This window comes from Phycodurus eques, chromosome 11, assembly GCF_024500275.1.
Source record: "Phycodurus eques isolate BA_2022a chromosome 11, UOR_Pequ_1.1, whole genome shotgun sequence".
Classification (NCBI taxonomy): Eukaryota; Metazoa; Chordata; class Actinopteri; order Syngnathiformes; family Syngnathidae; genus Phycodurus; species Phycodurus eques.
Window position 1 is genome coordinate 6,253,872 of NC_084535.1, and position 17,185 is coordinate 6,271,056.

Sequence of the window (17,185 nt, forward strand, 5' to 3'; positions counted from 1 at the left end):
TCTGGGCATGATTTATGAGCCGTTTAGGACAACATGGCAACAACATTTGTTAATAAAAGCAACGAACGTTCACTATTATATGGGTTCAACACAACCATCTAGAACAGCTACCAGCTAAAACAGGGAGGCTAAACTTATTGCAGCTGAATATTTTCCAACTAGACCTGGGTCCAGTCATCCCTGACAAATAAGCAAGTATGTGTCATCTTACAGAGCTTAGCAACCACACTATGACAGCAACAACCTGAATGAAAAGGCCATAAAGCGACAGCGGCTCCAGTGGAAGCCTCTGGGGAGCAGAGAGCAACCGGTGCGAGTTGCTATCTGCTAATGAGAAAGCCTCCTGTGGCTTTATAAGCCCCTGATTAGGATGTCAGGCCCGTATGGCCTTGGGGGAACAGCACAAGTCGCAGAGTGTCTGTGTTCGATTGCATGTCCTGCACACACCACACTGTGAGACTTGTTGTCAACAGTTTGAATGTCCTGCACACACTACACTGTGCGGCAGGAAGCCATTAGAGCGCATTTAGCTCATCTTGGAAATGTCTGTGTGGCTGCTTTGAAGTAGGCAATTATGCTCATTATCAACACTTTACGCTCTTGAATTATTTATAGTAACAGAATGCTGATAGCTTTTCATAACACACACATAAGAAAATGTCCTACATTGAATCGAACCAATGCCATGATTGCCATCACTACGATCCACTAACGTTCACGTGGAAAAAGGGGGAGAAAAAGTAGAAGGAAATACCACTGTATTCTTTTTCAACTATTTGAGCAGTTACCGTCTTTAACCACCACCAGAGATACCTCAGTTTTTTTTTCTCTAGGAGTGTTTTTAACTCAGTGCAACCTGTAAAATGGAAATCAAAATTTATGGATTGAAATAATAGTATGCTTCTAATCACAACTGTTTGGAATCTTTACATAACAGTAGGGCTGGAGCTACCGAATAATTATATCGATTATTCTACCGATTACCCCATCGACTAAGTGAGTTAGGTGAGCTCAGGTTAGCGTTATGTTAATTCTGCTTTGCAGTAGACTCATTACTCGCCGCCATCGTGCCAACTTATTTCTACGCGGAGTTCTGCGTGACTCTTCAGTAACATTAGCCCGTGTGGAAAATATGATCCCTGCGAAGCTTTGAGGCAGAGAATTTGCTTCTATTTTGTAACTGACTTATTCGAGTTATTCAATTAATTATCGCAGTCTTAACAGTTTCGCAAACTTGGGGTTTGGTCCATTTTTATTGGGTTGACAATGCTGTAAGTTGTTTTACTGATTATCCAGTAGTGTGTCACGATAAATGTATGTCCTATTTTGTCCTGCACGATTATGTCCAAAATAATAATCATGATTATTTTGATCAATATTATAATCACGGTTATTCCTCGTTAGGGAATTTATTTTTATTTATTTGTAATTGCACTACTTTTCAACAAACAATATCTAAGTTTTCAATGCAAAATGAACCTTTAAATAACAATGATAGATAATCAAATAATGAATGTAACCCCCCCCAAAAAAATTCTACTTTACCAAGGGTTAACTAAATAAATACGCTATTACAAAGTGCAATCATGAATTGCAATTTAATGGAAGCAAATACAGTTCATGCATATAAAGCAATAACATTAGGCTGTAAGCACCAACTTTTTATTTGAAAAGCCCCGTCAATATCATGACTTGTCAAGGACGGTACATCTCCATTGTTCTGCTTGACCATTGATCAGTCGTACGTTGTCACAAACTGCAAAGAACTCGATAGTTTCCCTATTTAATTCGGGCGTTTTTTCATTGCGGTCAAGCCAGCCGAAAAGTTGAAGTCAAGGCAGCCGCTACAACGATTGTTAATTGTGTCTTACCGTGACACGCCGCCTCTCCCCCAAATTGGTGAGAGGGCCAACTTCAAAGTAAAAGCTTCATATATTACAAAATTGGACATCAATGCCATTATTTTTTTTTTATAATTGCCGACAATCAGGCTCATTTAATCGTGGCAGCGAAAATTTATCACGATTCAAAATTGATTAATTGTGCAGCCCTAGTTTATGTACATTATGTTGATAAAATGGCAATACATGTTACACTAGTTTGGGTTCCTGAGAGGAACGAGCTTTGTAGAAACTCAGCCTGATAAGCCAACAGCACTTAAGGGACAACTAGTCTTTTGAGGTAGCTCATAAAATAAAACTTTTTATGGACCGAGGAATGGTCCAATTCCATTTTTAGAACGTGCCTATGATTTCTTTTTTTTTTTTTTTGTGCATAGAAAAAATTAAAACAACTGTTATCAAGCTGTTGTTAGGCCAGCATGTAACAGATCAGTCATATGTTGTTGGACAATTGTCATGGGGGGTGGGACGCACACCAATATAATTTTCATCTACTCACATTTTGGATTCTGTTCAATTTCAAAAGTAGGACAATGAGAGAAAGGTGACAATGAGACATTATTATTATTATTATCATCATCATCATTATTTAGGGTTTAGCCAAATACTAATTACAGTTTGACAATATTTCAGCCAAAATCAAACAACTGCGGGAAATTTGAGCGACGTGTTGGAATCCAGGGGCGGCGAAGGCAGGAATAAAGACTATTACTGTAAACATGAGTCTACACAAGTCAGAACAAGAGCATCCCTAACTCAGGAAAGCACTGTTGCTTACAATTCCTTACCAAAATCCACTCGGTAGCTATGTCTCCGAGTATTTGTTGCTCCTCTGCAAAAACATTGACCTTATTCCAATATGGTCTTGTGTTTTTCCTCAAGTACACAAAAGTAGGCTCCAGCCAGCAGTACTAACCTAGAATTCCCAAATTCAGTTGTAGGCTACAGGAAACTGGGACATCATGTGAGTGGGAGTAAAACTTCATGCGTTTCTAATTATGGCAGAATAAGGATGAAAGCCAGTTTGTGTTGTGGTTCTTTGGGGGATAAAACTATGAAACTACTAAATTTATACATTTCTAACAACAAGCTCCAAGTTGTATAATGTAGTGTGTCCAATCCATGGCTAAAAGCTATCCTCTTAACAGCATTCTACACAGGCTGTGTTTGGTGTCTTCCGGTCACAACATGTCAAAGTAGAGAAGCAACAATCAGACAATGTCTTCCAAATCTAGGCTAAAATGTTTATATATATATATATATATATATATATATATAGGGTATTCAAATACGCTACTTGAGAAAACATTGTGTAAAGGTTCAACAAGTCACATCTGGGCAGGGTTTGGGCATGAAATTAATCGCTCTGAACTGCAAAAATGTCAGCACATGCTGTTCTAATTGCAACATCGCAACCCGCCTATTATTCACCAACATGTTTTTGTTTGTAGTTGCATGAGAGTTGTGTGTGGCTGTTTAGTACAGGTTGTAGCAGTGCCAACTTTGCCACCTTTTTGTGTCTAAGGCTGTCAATTACAAGATGAACAATAACCACAAAAAGGAAGAGGAAGTCCCGACTGAGATAAGCGACAGCTATTCATAGTCAGTTGAGTTTCCCTAAACTGTCAAAAAGATCGAAGAGCAAACATTATCTGTAATCCTCTTGTTCTTTAAATTGGCATTAAATGTAGCACAGAAAGTCAAAAGCCCTTCAGTTCGGAAAATTCGAACCGCCATCATGCATGACATGAGACATTAGCATTACCTGCAAGACTTTTGCTAATGTTGCTAGACTAAAGCAAATCTCACAATTTTGGCCCCTCGAAACACTGTTTTCAGAGAAAACAAACAAACCAGAGGTCGACCAGACCCCCGAAATGAAACGTGTTCGACCTCAGAAGTCCCAGTGAATAGCAGGGTTTTATTTACCATTCTACACTATCCAACACGAGACTTTTGGTGGTTGCAATTGCGATGAGTCTCTCCTCTGTAGTATACATGTTTCTATAATGACAATTGAGCCAAGTGGAACCAACCTAGAAAGGAAAACAACAGCGGGGACGGTATTTGCGTGTTTTCACATTCAAGTTAATAAAAGCAGACAAGCTCACAGTAACATAATCTTCTTTTCCTTTCGGCGTTTCCCTTTCGGGGTCGCCACAGCGCGTCATCCTTTTCCATGTAAGCCTATCTCCTGCATCCTCCTCTCGAACGCCAACTGCCCTCATGTCTTCCCTCACGACATCCATCAACCTTCTCTTTGGTCTTCCTTTAGCTCTCTTGCCTGGCAGCTCCATCCTCATCATCCTTCTACCAATATACTCACTATTTCTCCTCAGGACGTGTCTAAACCATCGAAGTCTGCTCTCTCTAACTTTATCTCCAAAACATCGAACCTTGACTCTCCCTCTGATGAGCTCATTTCTAATTTTATCCAACCTGGTCACTCCGAGAGCGAACCTCAACATCTTCATTTCTGCCACCTCCAGCTTTGCTTCCTGTTGTCTCTTCAGTGCCACTATCTCTAATCCGTACATTATGGCTGACCTCACCACTGTTTTATAAACTTTGTCCTTCATCCTAGCAGAGACTCTTCTGTCACATAACACACCTGCTGACACCTTCCTCCACCCGTTCCAACCTGCTTGGACCCGTTTCTTCACTTCCTGACCACACTCACCATTGCTCTGGACGGTTGACCCCAAGTATTTAAAGTCATCCACCCTTCCCATCTCTTCTCCCTGTAGCCTCACTCTTCCCCCACCACCCCTCTCATTCGTGCACATATATTCTGTTTTACTTCGGCTAATCTTCATTCCTCTGACAAGCTCACAGTAACATAATGGCACAAATAAACGCACTGGGAGTGGCACAATTTAGACTTTTAGATGTGGCACAAACTGATCGCTTATCTCCCCTAACCGCTTATCTCCCATCAATGAAAACCTATTTTGATACATAATCTCATGGTTATGGTGCTCTACCCCTAAAAGTATAACCAAACATCATTAACATCACAGACTGTGCCATTTACGCAGTCTAGGGAGGACCCAACTGTGGGGACTTTGCTTAGAGGCAAGAGGGTGGTATGTTCTAGTACAAAAAACTGTGGACAATGTACATATTCAGTACCTGGAGAGACCAGTTTGATACTTGAGCGCTTGATGAGCCCTTTAGCAAAACATGGGAAACCATACACTTGAGTCTCTACAGATAGTGTCGCATAAATTCTTCCAAAGCGGGATACATGCTAGCGGTTAAACAGATTAGTCGATCAGTCAATTTGACTACACCACATCGAGGTTTAAATTAACGCTTGAATTCGACTAGTTGGTATCTCGTCTTCTAGTCGGCCAATTTACATTGGACTTTCGACTCGTCTGTCAGCTGCCGGACTAGAACAATCTGTGGAGCGGCAAATGTCCGACCAACAAGACGACTCAGTCTTCACACATCTGCATGGGTCCAACAGTATGAAAATAAGATGGTGGTGGATGAGAATGGCGGTTAGCCCACCTAGCTTTGGCTATTCCGATCGTCTTTAAAATACTCATATGAGCAGCTAATACTACCTTCATTGCTAAAAGGCTGTGTCCAATAATGCCGTGGAAGAACTGTGTGATAACTAGGCTTTACACAATCAGGATTTTTGGGGCCGATCAGCAAGTTTTAAAAAACGATAACGAATCACTGATCCGATCACAAGATGGAGCAATGTGTCTATTTACATCACTTGTTCATTTATTGTATATACTACTGTATACTGTATCTATCCATCCATCCATTTTATGTACATCTTATCCTCACAAGGGTTGCAGGCGTGCTGGAGCCCGTCGACGTGTTTTTTCACCGACAAGATTGAAAAAACTTTATTGGCCGTCAGATAGTTACAGTACTGTGCAACAAGGCTAAAAATGAACCAGCTTTTTGATTCATATACGACGAAGACGCGGAGTTAAATTTCTTGTACGGAGGGTACAACAGGGTATTTCCTGTTTTTTCAGCGAGAGTCTTATCCGCTGTTTGGATTTGTTTCTGTCGGTCCATCAAAATACAGTACGTCTTTACGTGACACCGGTCTTTGGTGCAAAAAGGGTTGGGGACCGCTTTACTGTGCGGAAAAAAATATCAATTAAGTCATCGATTAATTAACTTCGAATTGACTTTCCTCACATTATAGTCGACCAGAAAAAAAATCTTTAGTCATTGAAAATCTAGTAACTACATTGCAGTTGGTCATTTATATTGCAGCGAATTACTTGGGAGACAGGTCACAAGTTTTCTTTATTGACTTTTAGCAATCAAGTTACTTAAACACTAAAGGCAACCACTTGCTCCTCTATTTGTGTCTGGCAACATCGCAGAATTCAGGTTGCTTCCTAATTGACTATTGTTCCATTTCACGTCATAGTCATAGGTCAGGCGAACTCTGTATTGACCACATAAGCAATTGGATTTGCGATTGTAAATATTGGTCAGGGTTAATACTTACGATTGTCACCCCAAACCATTTTTTCAAGAAAATCTTGGAGGGAAAATATTTTATCACTCAACACACCTCCCACAAAGTTAGGAGCATGTAATTGTCCAAAACCTCTAGATTACTTTCACTGGAAATGAGGGGTCAATATTTTGGAAAATTCCACAATAGAACACCTTTGAGAGCAATAAGAGACCAAGAGCTCGGCCTTCTCGTCCCAACATCAGTGTGTGACCTCACAAATGCGATTCTGGAAGTAGGGTCAAAAATCACTATAGACGTACTCCTAATCCTTGTGGAAAGCATTACGAAAATTTTTTAGTTTTGCCTTCCCAGAAGAGCTGAAGCTGTTCGATGTGTGTCATAAAGCTACATTTCAAATTTAAACTACAAACAACAGGCTTTCCCTTTTGAAGTAATCCCTTAGGAGTCTAAGATCCTTTCACATTCTCTGCCAAGCCTTCAATCACTCCTGGGAGGATTCTTCCAGGATCCTTCACAGCTCTGTCTTAGGCCATCTTGATGTCATCCATGTCTTCAAAATAGGTCCCATTTATAACCCCCACTGGACAGTGATGTTCTTCTCAGCCAGGAACTGTCAGATGCTCAGGGCATCATTTTAATCCTGCCACAACTCTTGCCCTTTCTTGCGCACTGAACAAAGCAAACAGCAGGATCTCTTTGTGGACATGCTGTTTGATCATCTTGCCCACAGTGAAGTGTTAAAACTTTTAACTTTGGGTTCAAAATATCTTTTGCCTTGAACTTTTCTGACACACTTCGAAGCTGCACAGGGTTGACCAATGTTATATAAAACACATACGGGTGACAGAACATTTTTTGGTAATATAGTGCATATCTGTGACGTGTTACTTTGTTGCCACTGCTAATCACGCTTGACCCATAATAACCGCTCTAAAGAAAATAAATAAATAAAGGATGGATGGAACATATCAATACAATTCAATGGGGAGGAAACGTTCACTCGGTCCCGCCCTGTTTTCCCCAGTGCTAAATGAGAGCCTAACCCTCAGTCAGTGTAAAGCAGGCTTGTTACTATTACTACTTTTAAGTTATTATTTACAAAGAGGTGGGCCGCGCTGTGGGTGATTGACTGACCCGTGAAACGTTAGCTGACACAGCTGTGACATAGGCATTCGTCCACATGACGGTAGGTTTTCTTTGTTGTTTTTTTAAAAAAGACACAGACCGCACATGCCGACGGCGATGATGTGTTGTGCGCCTGTCGGTGGGGAAAAATAGATCAGCAAAACCTCGGGTATTTTAGCTGAGCTCGCTGGGTTAGCCAAAAACACACGACATTCGGTGAACTGTTAGCTGTCTCGACCCCGCACCAGACTACATTAGCGAAAGTGCTAAACTACCATCTAAAACACTAAGCAGCGACGTATTTTCTCGTCTAAACCACAAAAATCAGTACGTCACAACGGTGACACTAAATCGGCGTCGTCGATTGTACACGAAGGGACTATAAAAAAATGTTAGGTGACTACACAAGGCCAGAGAATAACACTAGTTAGCCACATTTGGACTGTTGTGTCGATGACACATTAACGACAGCGGCGCAGAATTTCTAAGAGTTCGTGTGGGAGGGAAAACTGTTACACCGGAGCCACATTGGTGTTGACCGACCAAAATCACACACGGGTGTCTCAGATTTAGCTGCTTTCGACGCTTGTAAACGCACTACTCAAACCAAATAATCGCGTCGTTACCTTGCCGTTTAATCGTCGAAATAGTCCTCTTTAGTGTGACGACTGTGATGTGCTCCGCGTCACGTTAAATCCGACTGTCGTAATTCTGAGTAGGCGCTTAACAACTACAGTGCAGCGAAGTAGGGAGTCCTTACGTGTCGTCACGCATGGTGCATTCGGGAGCTCTCGGAAAATATATAATTTTCACATCTGTGCGCCTCTCAAGGAATAACACCGTATTTCCTGATATTTCCTGGGGTTTAAACACGCTAGGCCTGTTAAGTGATAAGTTTATAATGCTTTAGTGTTCGTTTTGATGACGCAATGACAGCGCTACGAGACGTGAAGCGCCGGAGTTTGCAAAAGCCGGATCCCTTGAGCTGCAAGTGAACGCAGCAACAGTGCTAACCACCCAGAGAATGCAGAGTTGGGGTTGAACCAGATTCGAGGATTCTTGCAGCCATCTGTTGGCCAAAAAATGTAGTTTACATTAGACCAGGACATGTTGTCAAAACTGGAGTCAAATCTACGGCCCGCAGGCCAGAGCCGGCCCGTCAGGGGCTCCGGTCAGGGGCTCCGATCCTGCCCGTTATTCTTCCTGTCATAAAACTTCTACTTCCGTTCTACATTACATGTAGAATCTTATTTTGAAACTCACGCTTTGTTTTTGTCACAAGCACGGTAGAACCAGAAGTGTTGGGACTCGTAGCTGAGAGAGGGGGGGGAGATCGTCTCCAATCCCTGTGTGCAGATAAAAAGAAGCAACGCCTGTATGTATCATATCATGTATTGTAAAGTTATTTCGTGTGCAAATGTGCAGTTAAAAACGACTTTGTGAAGTTACTTGGTACATGTTTATTCGAATGTTTTATTGAGGTGTGCAGACTAATGCTTACCTCATACAGATTCATTGTGTTTCAGCTAAAATATGACAGATTTTTATGGCAACCAATTGGGTTACCATTAGCAGCTAATATGTTTCTATTTTGCACTTACTGTGAATATGTAATTAATAGACATAGCTAATAGATTCATAGTTGTGTCGGAGTATTTTAAGAGACTGCATATGGCAAAATTCAGTCAACAGCGTCAGTTCAAAAGAGGTTGGTTTGGTGGAGCCCTTAGTTTTCTATGCACTGCCACAACTTTGTATTTTAATTATAAATTTACAAGGTAGGCAGATTACTGCACACAAATTCGGAAAACTTCCCACATTAGATGATTCTGATTAAGACTTTTCAGATAGTTCATATGATTTTAAACAATATTTGATATTAGATCATCCCCAAAAAGGGGGGAAACAATAGGTATTGTCATATTTATAGTTCCTTAGGCCACACATAATTTTCAAAAATGTACATTATGTGTCAGAAATTAATATAATTTAATCTCTATGTTGAAATATTGCATGTTTACAGCTATGCATTTCAATGACAACTTCGCATTGTACAGTTGAATCTTAATTACGGTAATGTAAATTTGGACAACTTGCATCACATCAGTTTCATGTGATTTTAACCCTGCAGAAAAAAAATGCATCATTCGCAAAACATGATTTTACAGAGTGTAAAATGGACCATACAGGATTTCCCTCAACAAAATCCAATATAAACAGAGGAAAACAAAAAAACATTCAGAGGCACTCTGCGTCATCAATCGTCCAGTTAGTTTTCCTTCTTGGTCCACGACCGATTGGAAGCAGTCAGGTCAGTCCTATCTAGAACATCAACCAAAAAGATGTTCTCCATTCTGAATCGCACACATATGCTGCAAAAGAAATGTTGTACTATGGCACCCACATGAAGATCAACTTGACTGGTTACCAGCAGGAATTTGCGGGTTACACAAGGCCACAGTATATTTACAGCAAGTTGAATGTCATTCTTGTTGAGTCAGCTAATCTTGGTGACAACGTTTTAAATATGTTGTGTGATAACTTGAAACACTATTTTTTTTCCTATTTCAGATTAAATGTGTTGAATTGAACGTTGGAACACTCCACATGACGAGAGTATTACAACACAGATAAAGCCTTCTTCACGTGGGCGTGATCTATAGCCTGTCCAAAGTTCACTTTAGGATATTGTGCAACTGTTCAGGGCAACCCATGTGTTGTGCTTTAAAGAAACTTTTGGACACGACAGCACTGTTTTTGCACGAGGCCGAATCATGCAGATCAACATTTGGGGGATCCTCATTGCTTGCTTTGCAGTCACTCTTGACTTTTCCAGCTGTTTTGTCAACAAATCCAGGCCAAGTATACCAAGGATTGCCAAATACTTTGGCACAAAAGGGCGGTATGAGGAAGTGAACCCCTATCTTTTAGAAGACATCTTGGCTGTCAACACATCCATCCTGCGGCCTCCGTTTCCAAAATGTCGTCCCATCCATCTGACCGCCATTATAAGACACGGCACGAGATACCCGACGGGCAGTATCTTCAAGCATATGCAACAGATGTACGAGGCGGTAAAAAGCGCCACGCCCGGCAAAGAGAGCTGGGTCTGTGAGATCCAGAACCAATGGAGGATGTGGTATCCTCAGAACACGGATGGCCGGTTGGCCCGGAAAGGCGTGGATGATCACAAACATCTGGCAGTCAGGCTGTCCAAGCTGTTCCCCTCGCTGCTTTCGGAGGAGAACCTTCGAGGAGGATTCGTGAAGTTTATAAGCAGCTCCAAACACAGATGCATCAACAGCACTCTGTCCTTCATGGCAGGCCTTACCGAGCTGTGGGATATTCAAGGTACTCAACTCAACAATTAAAATAGTACAATAATAAAGAAATTAACATTTTTGAATTATTTACAAGAGCTCCTTTACATTGACATTTGGCATACAGGACGCACAGTTTTTTATTCCATCCTTGTTGCACAATCCTCATGTTGTGTGAAGCTGTTAGTCGATGAGAGACAGCCGCAAGATTGAAGTCTTCAATATGAGGACGCCGAGATCATAAATATCTCTGGCCAGGATGCTAAAATCGTAATTTCTCAACCACGGCATGCATGACGTCATTCACCTTTCCTACATACTGAGTTTGAACAAACAAACAGTTTTTCAACAGCTGCATTTGTTTGTGAGTATCACATACAGAAGGAGAGGTTTAATTCTCCTGTCCCATTTAAGCAAATGGGCCAATTCTTGAATACCAGACCTTAAATATGCAGTGGTTCGCTGTATGACGGTGTACCCACACTATTCGCAGAGGATAGTAATTGAGCCCTATCGTGAATAGCAAAACCGTTAATAATTAACACACCCTTATAATTGCTGTGGACAAAAAGACAAAAACACGAAAAAGCGTGGGATTAAGTTAAAATAAATTCTGCAAATAACGGGATATGTTCTCAAAAAATCCAGGAATAGGTGGATTTATGAATACTAAACCGTGAATATGCGGGGGTCTACTGTAGTATATGTTTTTATACATATATTTTTCTTGAGCAAAAGCACATAAAATGTTTGGAAACGATGGAATAAGGGTGAAGAGTAAAAACAAAAACAAAACAAAAAAAGGGAGAAAGTAACAGCTGTTGTAAAGAGGCTGCAGGTGAAGGTGCAAACAACAAGCGCTAACACACACTGCCAAAGAAAGTCACGGCCAAAACGCTGAATAGTCTAGAACGGGTTAAAACACAACGCAAAATAGGTTAACACGACGAAAAACAAACACTAAATGATTAAAAAAAAATGTTTTAAAAAGGGTGGAGAAGTACAGATTAGAAGAACCGCATTACTATTTTTTATTTGATTGTTATAAATGTATGACCTAGAAGTGTTTTTCATGCAAATATTTTCTGTAATTAAGACTTAACTATTGAGTTAGCATAAGTTAATACTACATCAATGAGACTGCAGCACATTCCAACTAGTGTACAAATTTGGGGTGTGTCACCGCCGGAGGAATGGAACTCCCATCGTAAACCCAGGGTCATACAAGACTACTACATAATGTACTACATAATAAAAGCTGTATCATCCATTATGCCAAAACAAAGATAAAGTACAAAGATACAAACAAACAAATTATAATAGACACAATAATCAGTATTATAACTTCTGTTTTACCCCTTAGATATAATTGATATCGAAATATCTTGTTCCAAACATCACAAAAATAACTTGCTGTAGGCATTTTTAAACTCTTAAATAAACAAAAATAAGATACAGTAAATTTTGACATGTAAAGACATAAAAACAGTATTGACTCTTCTGACTCATTATTGTAAGTCTTTTTAACATTCTTGTCACTGTGTAAAATAAAGTTGCCCCCTATGAATCATAAAACAACAAAAAAGCTAACTGGAACTTTTTTTTATAGCATGTGAAGACCCATACAGTGAACACCCATTGTCATGAGTGGTTCTTATTTTGGAATCAATGTCACAACTGCTCGCTTCCCTCTCACCGACCTAGATCAGACATTTGACTACGAGGTGAACGACGCACTCATGAAGTATTTTATCCACTGCACCAAATTTTTGGAGGACGTCGTCAGGAACCCCTCAGCCCTGTTGGAGATCGACAAGTTCAAAGAAGGACCGGAGATGAGGAGGGTCCGGGAGAAGATAGGGTACCAACTCAGAGTCCCCTATAAGAACATCACAGCCGGTCAGTGGTTTGATTTCATTCTGTCATTCTGAGTTCTCAGACTCTAATATTTCTATTCAAAACTGTGATCTGAGTTCAATGAAGGCAAGCAGACTGAGCACTTTTACCAGATCAGTTCCTCTCAAGAGAATGCAAAGTTACATTCAATCATGTGAAGCCATGGAAAGGCACAATATTTTCACACGTTTTGTACCCATGAAAAGTACTATTAGTGCTTCAGGCCAGAAGGGAATGAGTGCGTTTGAAATTTTATAAACCAGTTGAGTCATTTGCCAGAATGTTTTCTGTGCGCTCATCTTGTTTCTCCCACAGACATGGCTGACGCTGTAATGAACTTCTGTGCCTACGGCTTGGCCATCAAGAACGTCAACTCTCCCTGGTGCGAGTGCTTGGACGAGGCTGATGCTCAGGTACAGGGCCACAGTTGTGCCATGGCGGTCTTGTCATTCAGAATCAGAGTTCTTACGTATTTGCAATATCGTTGCAAAATATGTTTTCGGTAAATCTGCAAGGAAACATAACTAGCATAACACTGTATCTTATCATGTCACTATCAGTCGCCAATACTCACAGATGTGCCAAAAATTTTGCATTTTGACAACAGTTACACCATTTTGGAGGGCCGAGGATGAACACACTTTTTCTGAAGGGGCTAATGTAAATAAATAATCCAGTTCAGGGACACCATCATTATTAACGGTAGAATGACTAAAGGTTTTAGCATTCTTACCTCCCATGCAAAATAGTTAAACTTTGTTGAGTAATTTTTTAACGTAATCAAACCAAATGCATTTCATTATCAGCTTTGTCACAGTGGTTAGTCCTGACAAACAGGCTGCCATTATTCACGTAACAAAAGAAGTTTTGTGTCTGGGGTGACCTCAAACTTAGGTAGCCTGAAATGTTATCTAGTAGAGTCGAGGACTTGACATGAATACCACCTTGCATTACATATTTTTGGGTCGACAGGTAGTGGAGTATACAAATGACTTGAGGCAGTTCTGGAAGAGAGGCTATGGTTATGATATTAACAGAAAGTCAAGCTGTATTCTTTTCCATGATGTCTTCAGTCGTTTGGACAAAGTAGTCAGCGAGAACATGTAAGTACATTTTTTGTTTGACGTTATTAGTTTGTGACGCGGCAAAGACTTGACACATTTACTCCAAATCATTTGACGTCGACACAAATCTCTTTGTGACGCTGTACAGTGGTACCTTGACTTAGGAGTGCCCCAACTTGGATATCTAACATATAACAACAACAAACCCTCAGATTTTTTCGGTCAGCATTCGCAAATTCACCTTTTCACTGATTTTTGGTGGTGGAACCTAACCTCTGTTATTTGCGGGAAATTCACCAGTTTTTGTGTGAAAGTGTGCGAAGGCCAAAGCCCCATCACATAACAGTATTGCTTATGCACCATCTTGGTCCCGAGGAACTATGTTGAAGTGAATTGGAAATGTATGTAGTGCTTTGCTGCCATGCTATGACATATTGGTGTAAGGAACTATGTTGAAGTGAGTTGAGGAGCTTCATGTCATGCTTTGCTACCATCTTGTGGCATCCATAGACAATTAGTTTATAGAGATGTGTCAATTACTCACGGATTTGATCCTGATCCCTCCCGAATAGCGAGGTAACACTCCACTGTCATTAAAGGGCAAGTGGCTGACACACTTTCAGCAGTTTATTAAATGGGACGAACAGTCAAACACACAATTACACAATGAAAACAGATGTGAGAAGCTGCTGTGGCGCAAACTCAGACAACCCGACTCCAGCTTCTGATGCAACTCACTCGGCAACGACCCTTAAAAGGAAAACCTCAACACATGAATACTACTGAACAAACAGTAATAACGCTTCATGAAAAAACAGTTTATTTCTTTACATTTTCTTGTTTTACAGTGAACCCACTCTATTTGCGGGGAATATGAACGGTTCGTGCCGTGAATAGAGAAAATTTTAAATTTAATTGATCCCCTCCCCCCAAAAAAGGTTTGCCACAATTGGTGACAAAGGACTACTTTTGTCTAAATTAAGTTCAATTAAAAAAAAAATTCTTGGCACCAACAACTAGCTTCAAAGCAATTCAGTTATTGCTTTAGCCTGAGCACAAAGTTGGTGAGTTTCTAAACAAATAACAGAGAATAGGTTCCCCCCCAAAATTAGCGACTTGGTAAATGCTGAACCCTGAACATTGAGTGGTCCAAAATAAAAATCTTAGTCCAGGTACCACCATAATTTTGACTCCATCATTCTGAAACAGATCTTCCAAAACAATTCAGGTCCGGCCAGCAGGTGACCGAAGCAGTGACGATCCAAGTAGGCCACGGGGAGACCCTCCTCCCGCTGTACACCCTCCTGGGCTTCTTCAAGGACGACGAACCCCTGACCTCGTCAAACTACGCCACCCAAACCCAACGATCTTTCCGCCCCAGCTTTGTGCTACCATACACGGCTAACCTGCTACTAGCGCTGTACGACTGCGGGGAAGGAGACTTGAGGTTGCAGCCGCTCATCAATGAGAACCCAGTGACCTTCCCTGGTTTGCCTGAAGGTCAGGAGGCGTCCATGCCGCTGTATCGAGACGTCAGAGAACACTACAAGGAACTGATCCGCGGATGTGACTTTGAGACAGAGTGTGAACTGTTTACTAGGCCTAATCAGTTTTCAATCAAGGATGCCTTGTAGAAGCTACGACCTCTTAAATGAAAACTGAAAACCGTGGAGCTAAAACAAGAGCTGAACAACAGAATTTTTTTACGTAAAAAATGTATCAAAACAAATGACACAAAAGAAGGGTCAGGGTAATACAAAAAAATGATCAATAGGAATAAATAGGAATAGGAATCACATTGTTTACATCACAACTGCACGAACGTGTATTACTCTACTAATACAGTGGTACATTGAGATAAGAGTTTAACCCCTCAAATCATTTTTCCCCATTGAAATAAATAGAAATGGCATTAATCTGTTCCAGCACCCCCCAAAAAAATCTATCATAGATTTTAATGAGGAAAAATAGCATGTCATAATATTGTACTGTATTTAAAAAAAACATAAGAAATACAATATAAAGAATTAAACAGTTTGTGCATCATTGATTTAATGCTGCAATCCAATACATGGTGCTGCTCCTTCTCGCGTGCCTGCATTGGCCACCGGGAGGCAGTATAATACTACAGGCATAAAGTCACAAACTAAAAAGAATAGTACTTTTAACGGGACAAGCCGCAAGCAAAAGAGGAAGACAACTAAGTGAGATGGTGTAATATTTTTTTTTCATAGGGGATAAGGAATATATGTGGCTGTGAGTATTGTTATATTCCCTGTCTACATGTGTTGCTCTGCTGTTGTGTGACTTCGTAAAATGCTATAGTATTAGTTGTTTTTCATAGGGGATAAGGAATATATGCTTGTGAGTATTGTTATATTCCCTGTCTACATGTGTTGCTCTGCTGTTGTGTGACTTCGTAAAATGCTATAGTATTAGTTGTTTTTCATAGGGGATAAGGAATATATGCTTGTGAGTATTGTTATATTCCCTGTCTAGATGTATTGCTCCACGGTTTGTGTTTTGCATTGTTAGCATTAAAACTAAGCGGACTAAGGCAGAACTCTGGTTGTTTTAATAAATACACAATATGTAATTATTTTATGTTTGCCAGTACATTTCAACTGGATTGGAAATTTTCTAACAGCTGATGTTAACTGACTGGGGTTATACAAAAAAAAAAGCAAAAAAAAAACATAAACGAACAGGAGTCGGCTTACAAGTCGTTTGTTTCAAGCCCAACTTGATCGAATGGTATTCAAGCAATTTAAACTCCGTGTCATAATGCATCGACAACTAAACGATCATCAAATTAATCAACTATTTTAATAAGATTCGTTTAGAGCCATTATTTAACTTGAAAATTGTCCAAATCCTCAGATTTCAGTAAATATTCTGATTGCTGGAGTCCGTCACTGAAAATAAGCCATTTGCAAACAGCTGCTTTTACTTTGGAAAACAATTATCAACATGTTCACTTATTTTCTGACGTTTTACAGACCGAACGAGTAACTGAACCACAATTAATCAAGGGGGGGGGGGGGGGGGGGTAATCTAATCTATTATTTAAAAAAATATTGTTATTTGCAGCTGTCGTAAGAACGTCTAATTACAATAATATTAAATATATTTTTTAGGAATAAAATGTGCCTCATTTTTGTACTAGTATTTTTGAAGGTGTAGAAAGTTGAGAAACACTGGACTACAATGTAGTCATTTACATGGTGGAACTACGAAAAAGAAAGGTGCGTATAACAATAAATAAGCGTCGTTTGGTTTTAACTGAAGGGAACATGACTGGAAATGTTGAAAATACATTTTATAGTCATAAAATGTATCCACAGACCATTAATATTAGCGGACATTTAACAGTGTCGAGTAGTAGATGACCACTGGCCATTGGGCTGACCATGT

At 40.2% G+C, this 17,185-nt stretch overlaps 2 protein-coding genes across 3 annotated transcripts in view; one reads left to right on the forward strand and one right to left on the reverse strand.

Annotated features, from left to right (window-relative positions):
* The window catches only part of LOC133409552 (phosphatidylcholine:ceramide cholinephosphotransferase 1-like), a 22,833-nt gene extending 14,595 nt beyond the window's left edge, over nucleotides 1-8,238 (reverse strand). The window contains 1 exon segment of the mRNA XM_061689706.1: nucleotides 8,118-8,238. The gene's annotated coding sequence lies outside the window, so the exon portion shown is untranslated.
* LOC133409551 (multiple inositol polyphosphate phosphatase 1-like) lies at nucleotides 7,371-16,327 on the forward strand. 2 transcript variants are annotated; one of them, XM_061689704.1, is made up of 6 exons: nucleotides 7,371-7,552; nucleotides 10,063-10,842; nucleotides 12,516-12,710; nucleotides 13,023-13,120; nucleotides 13,680-13,810; nucleotides 15,000-16,327. In XM_061689704.1, the coding sequence occupies exons 2-6, from the start codon at nucleotides 10,266-10,268 to the stop codon at nucleotides 15,403-15,405; spliced, it is 1,407 nt and encodes a 468-aa protein (XP_061545688.1). In that variant the 5' UTR covers nucleotides 7,371-7,552; nucleotides 10,063-10,265; the 3' UTR covers nucleotides 15,406-16,327. The 2 variants fall into 2 exon arrangements, with proteins under 2 accessions (XP_061545688.1, XP_061545689.1); XM_061689705.1 differs by lacking the exon at nucleotides 7,371-7,552 and adding an exon at nucleotides 8,761-8,866.
* Nucleotides 16,328-17,185: the final 858 nt, after the last annotated feature.

Coding starts and splice junctions, on each gene's coding strand:
- LOC133409551 (XM_061689704.1), top strand. CDS start 10,266: ATGCAGATCAACATTTGGGGGATCCTCATTGCTTGCTTTGCAGTCACT. Junction 10,843..12,515: donor CGAGCTGTGGGATATTCAAG/GTACTCAACTCA, acceptor TCACCGACCTAG/ATCAGACATTTGACTACGAG. Junction 13,121..13,679: donor TGGACGAGGCTGATGCTCAG/GTACAGGGCCAC, acceptor TTGGGTCGACAG/GTAGTGGAGTATACAAATGA.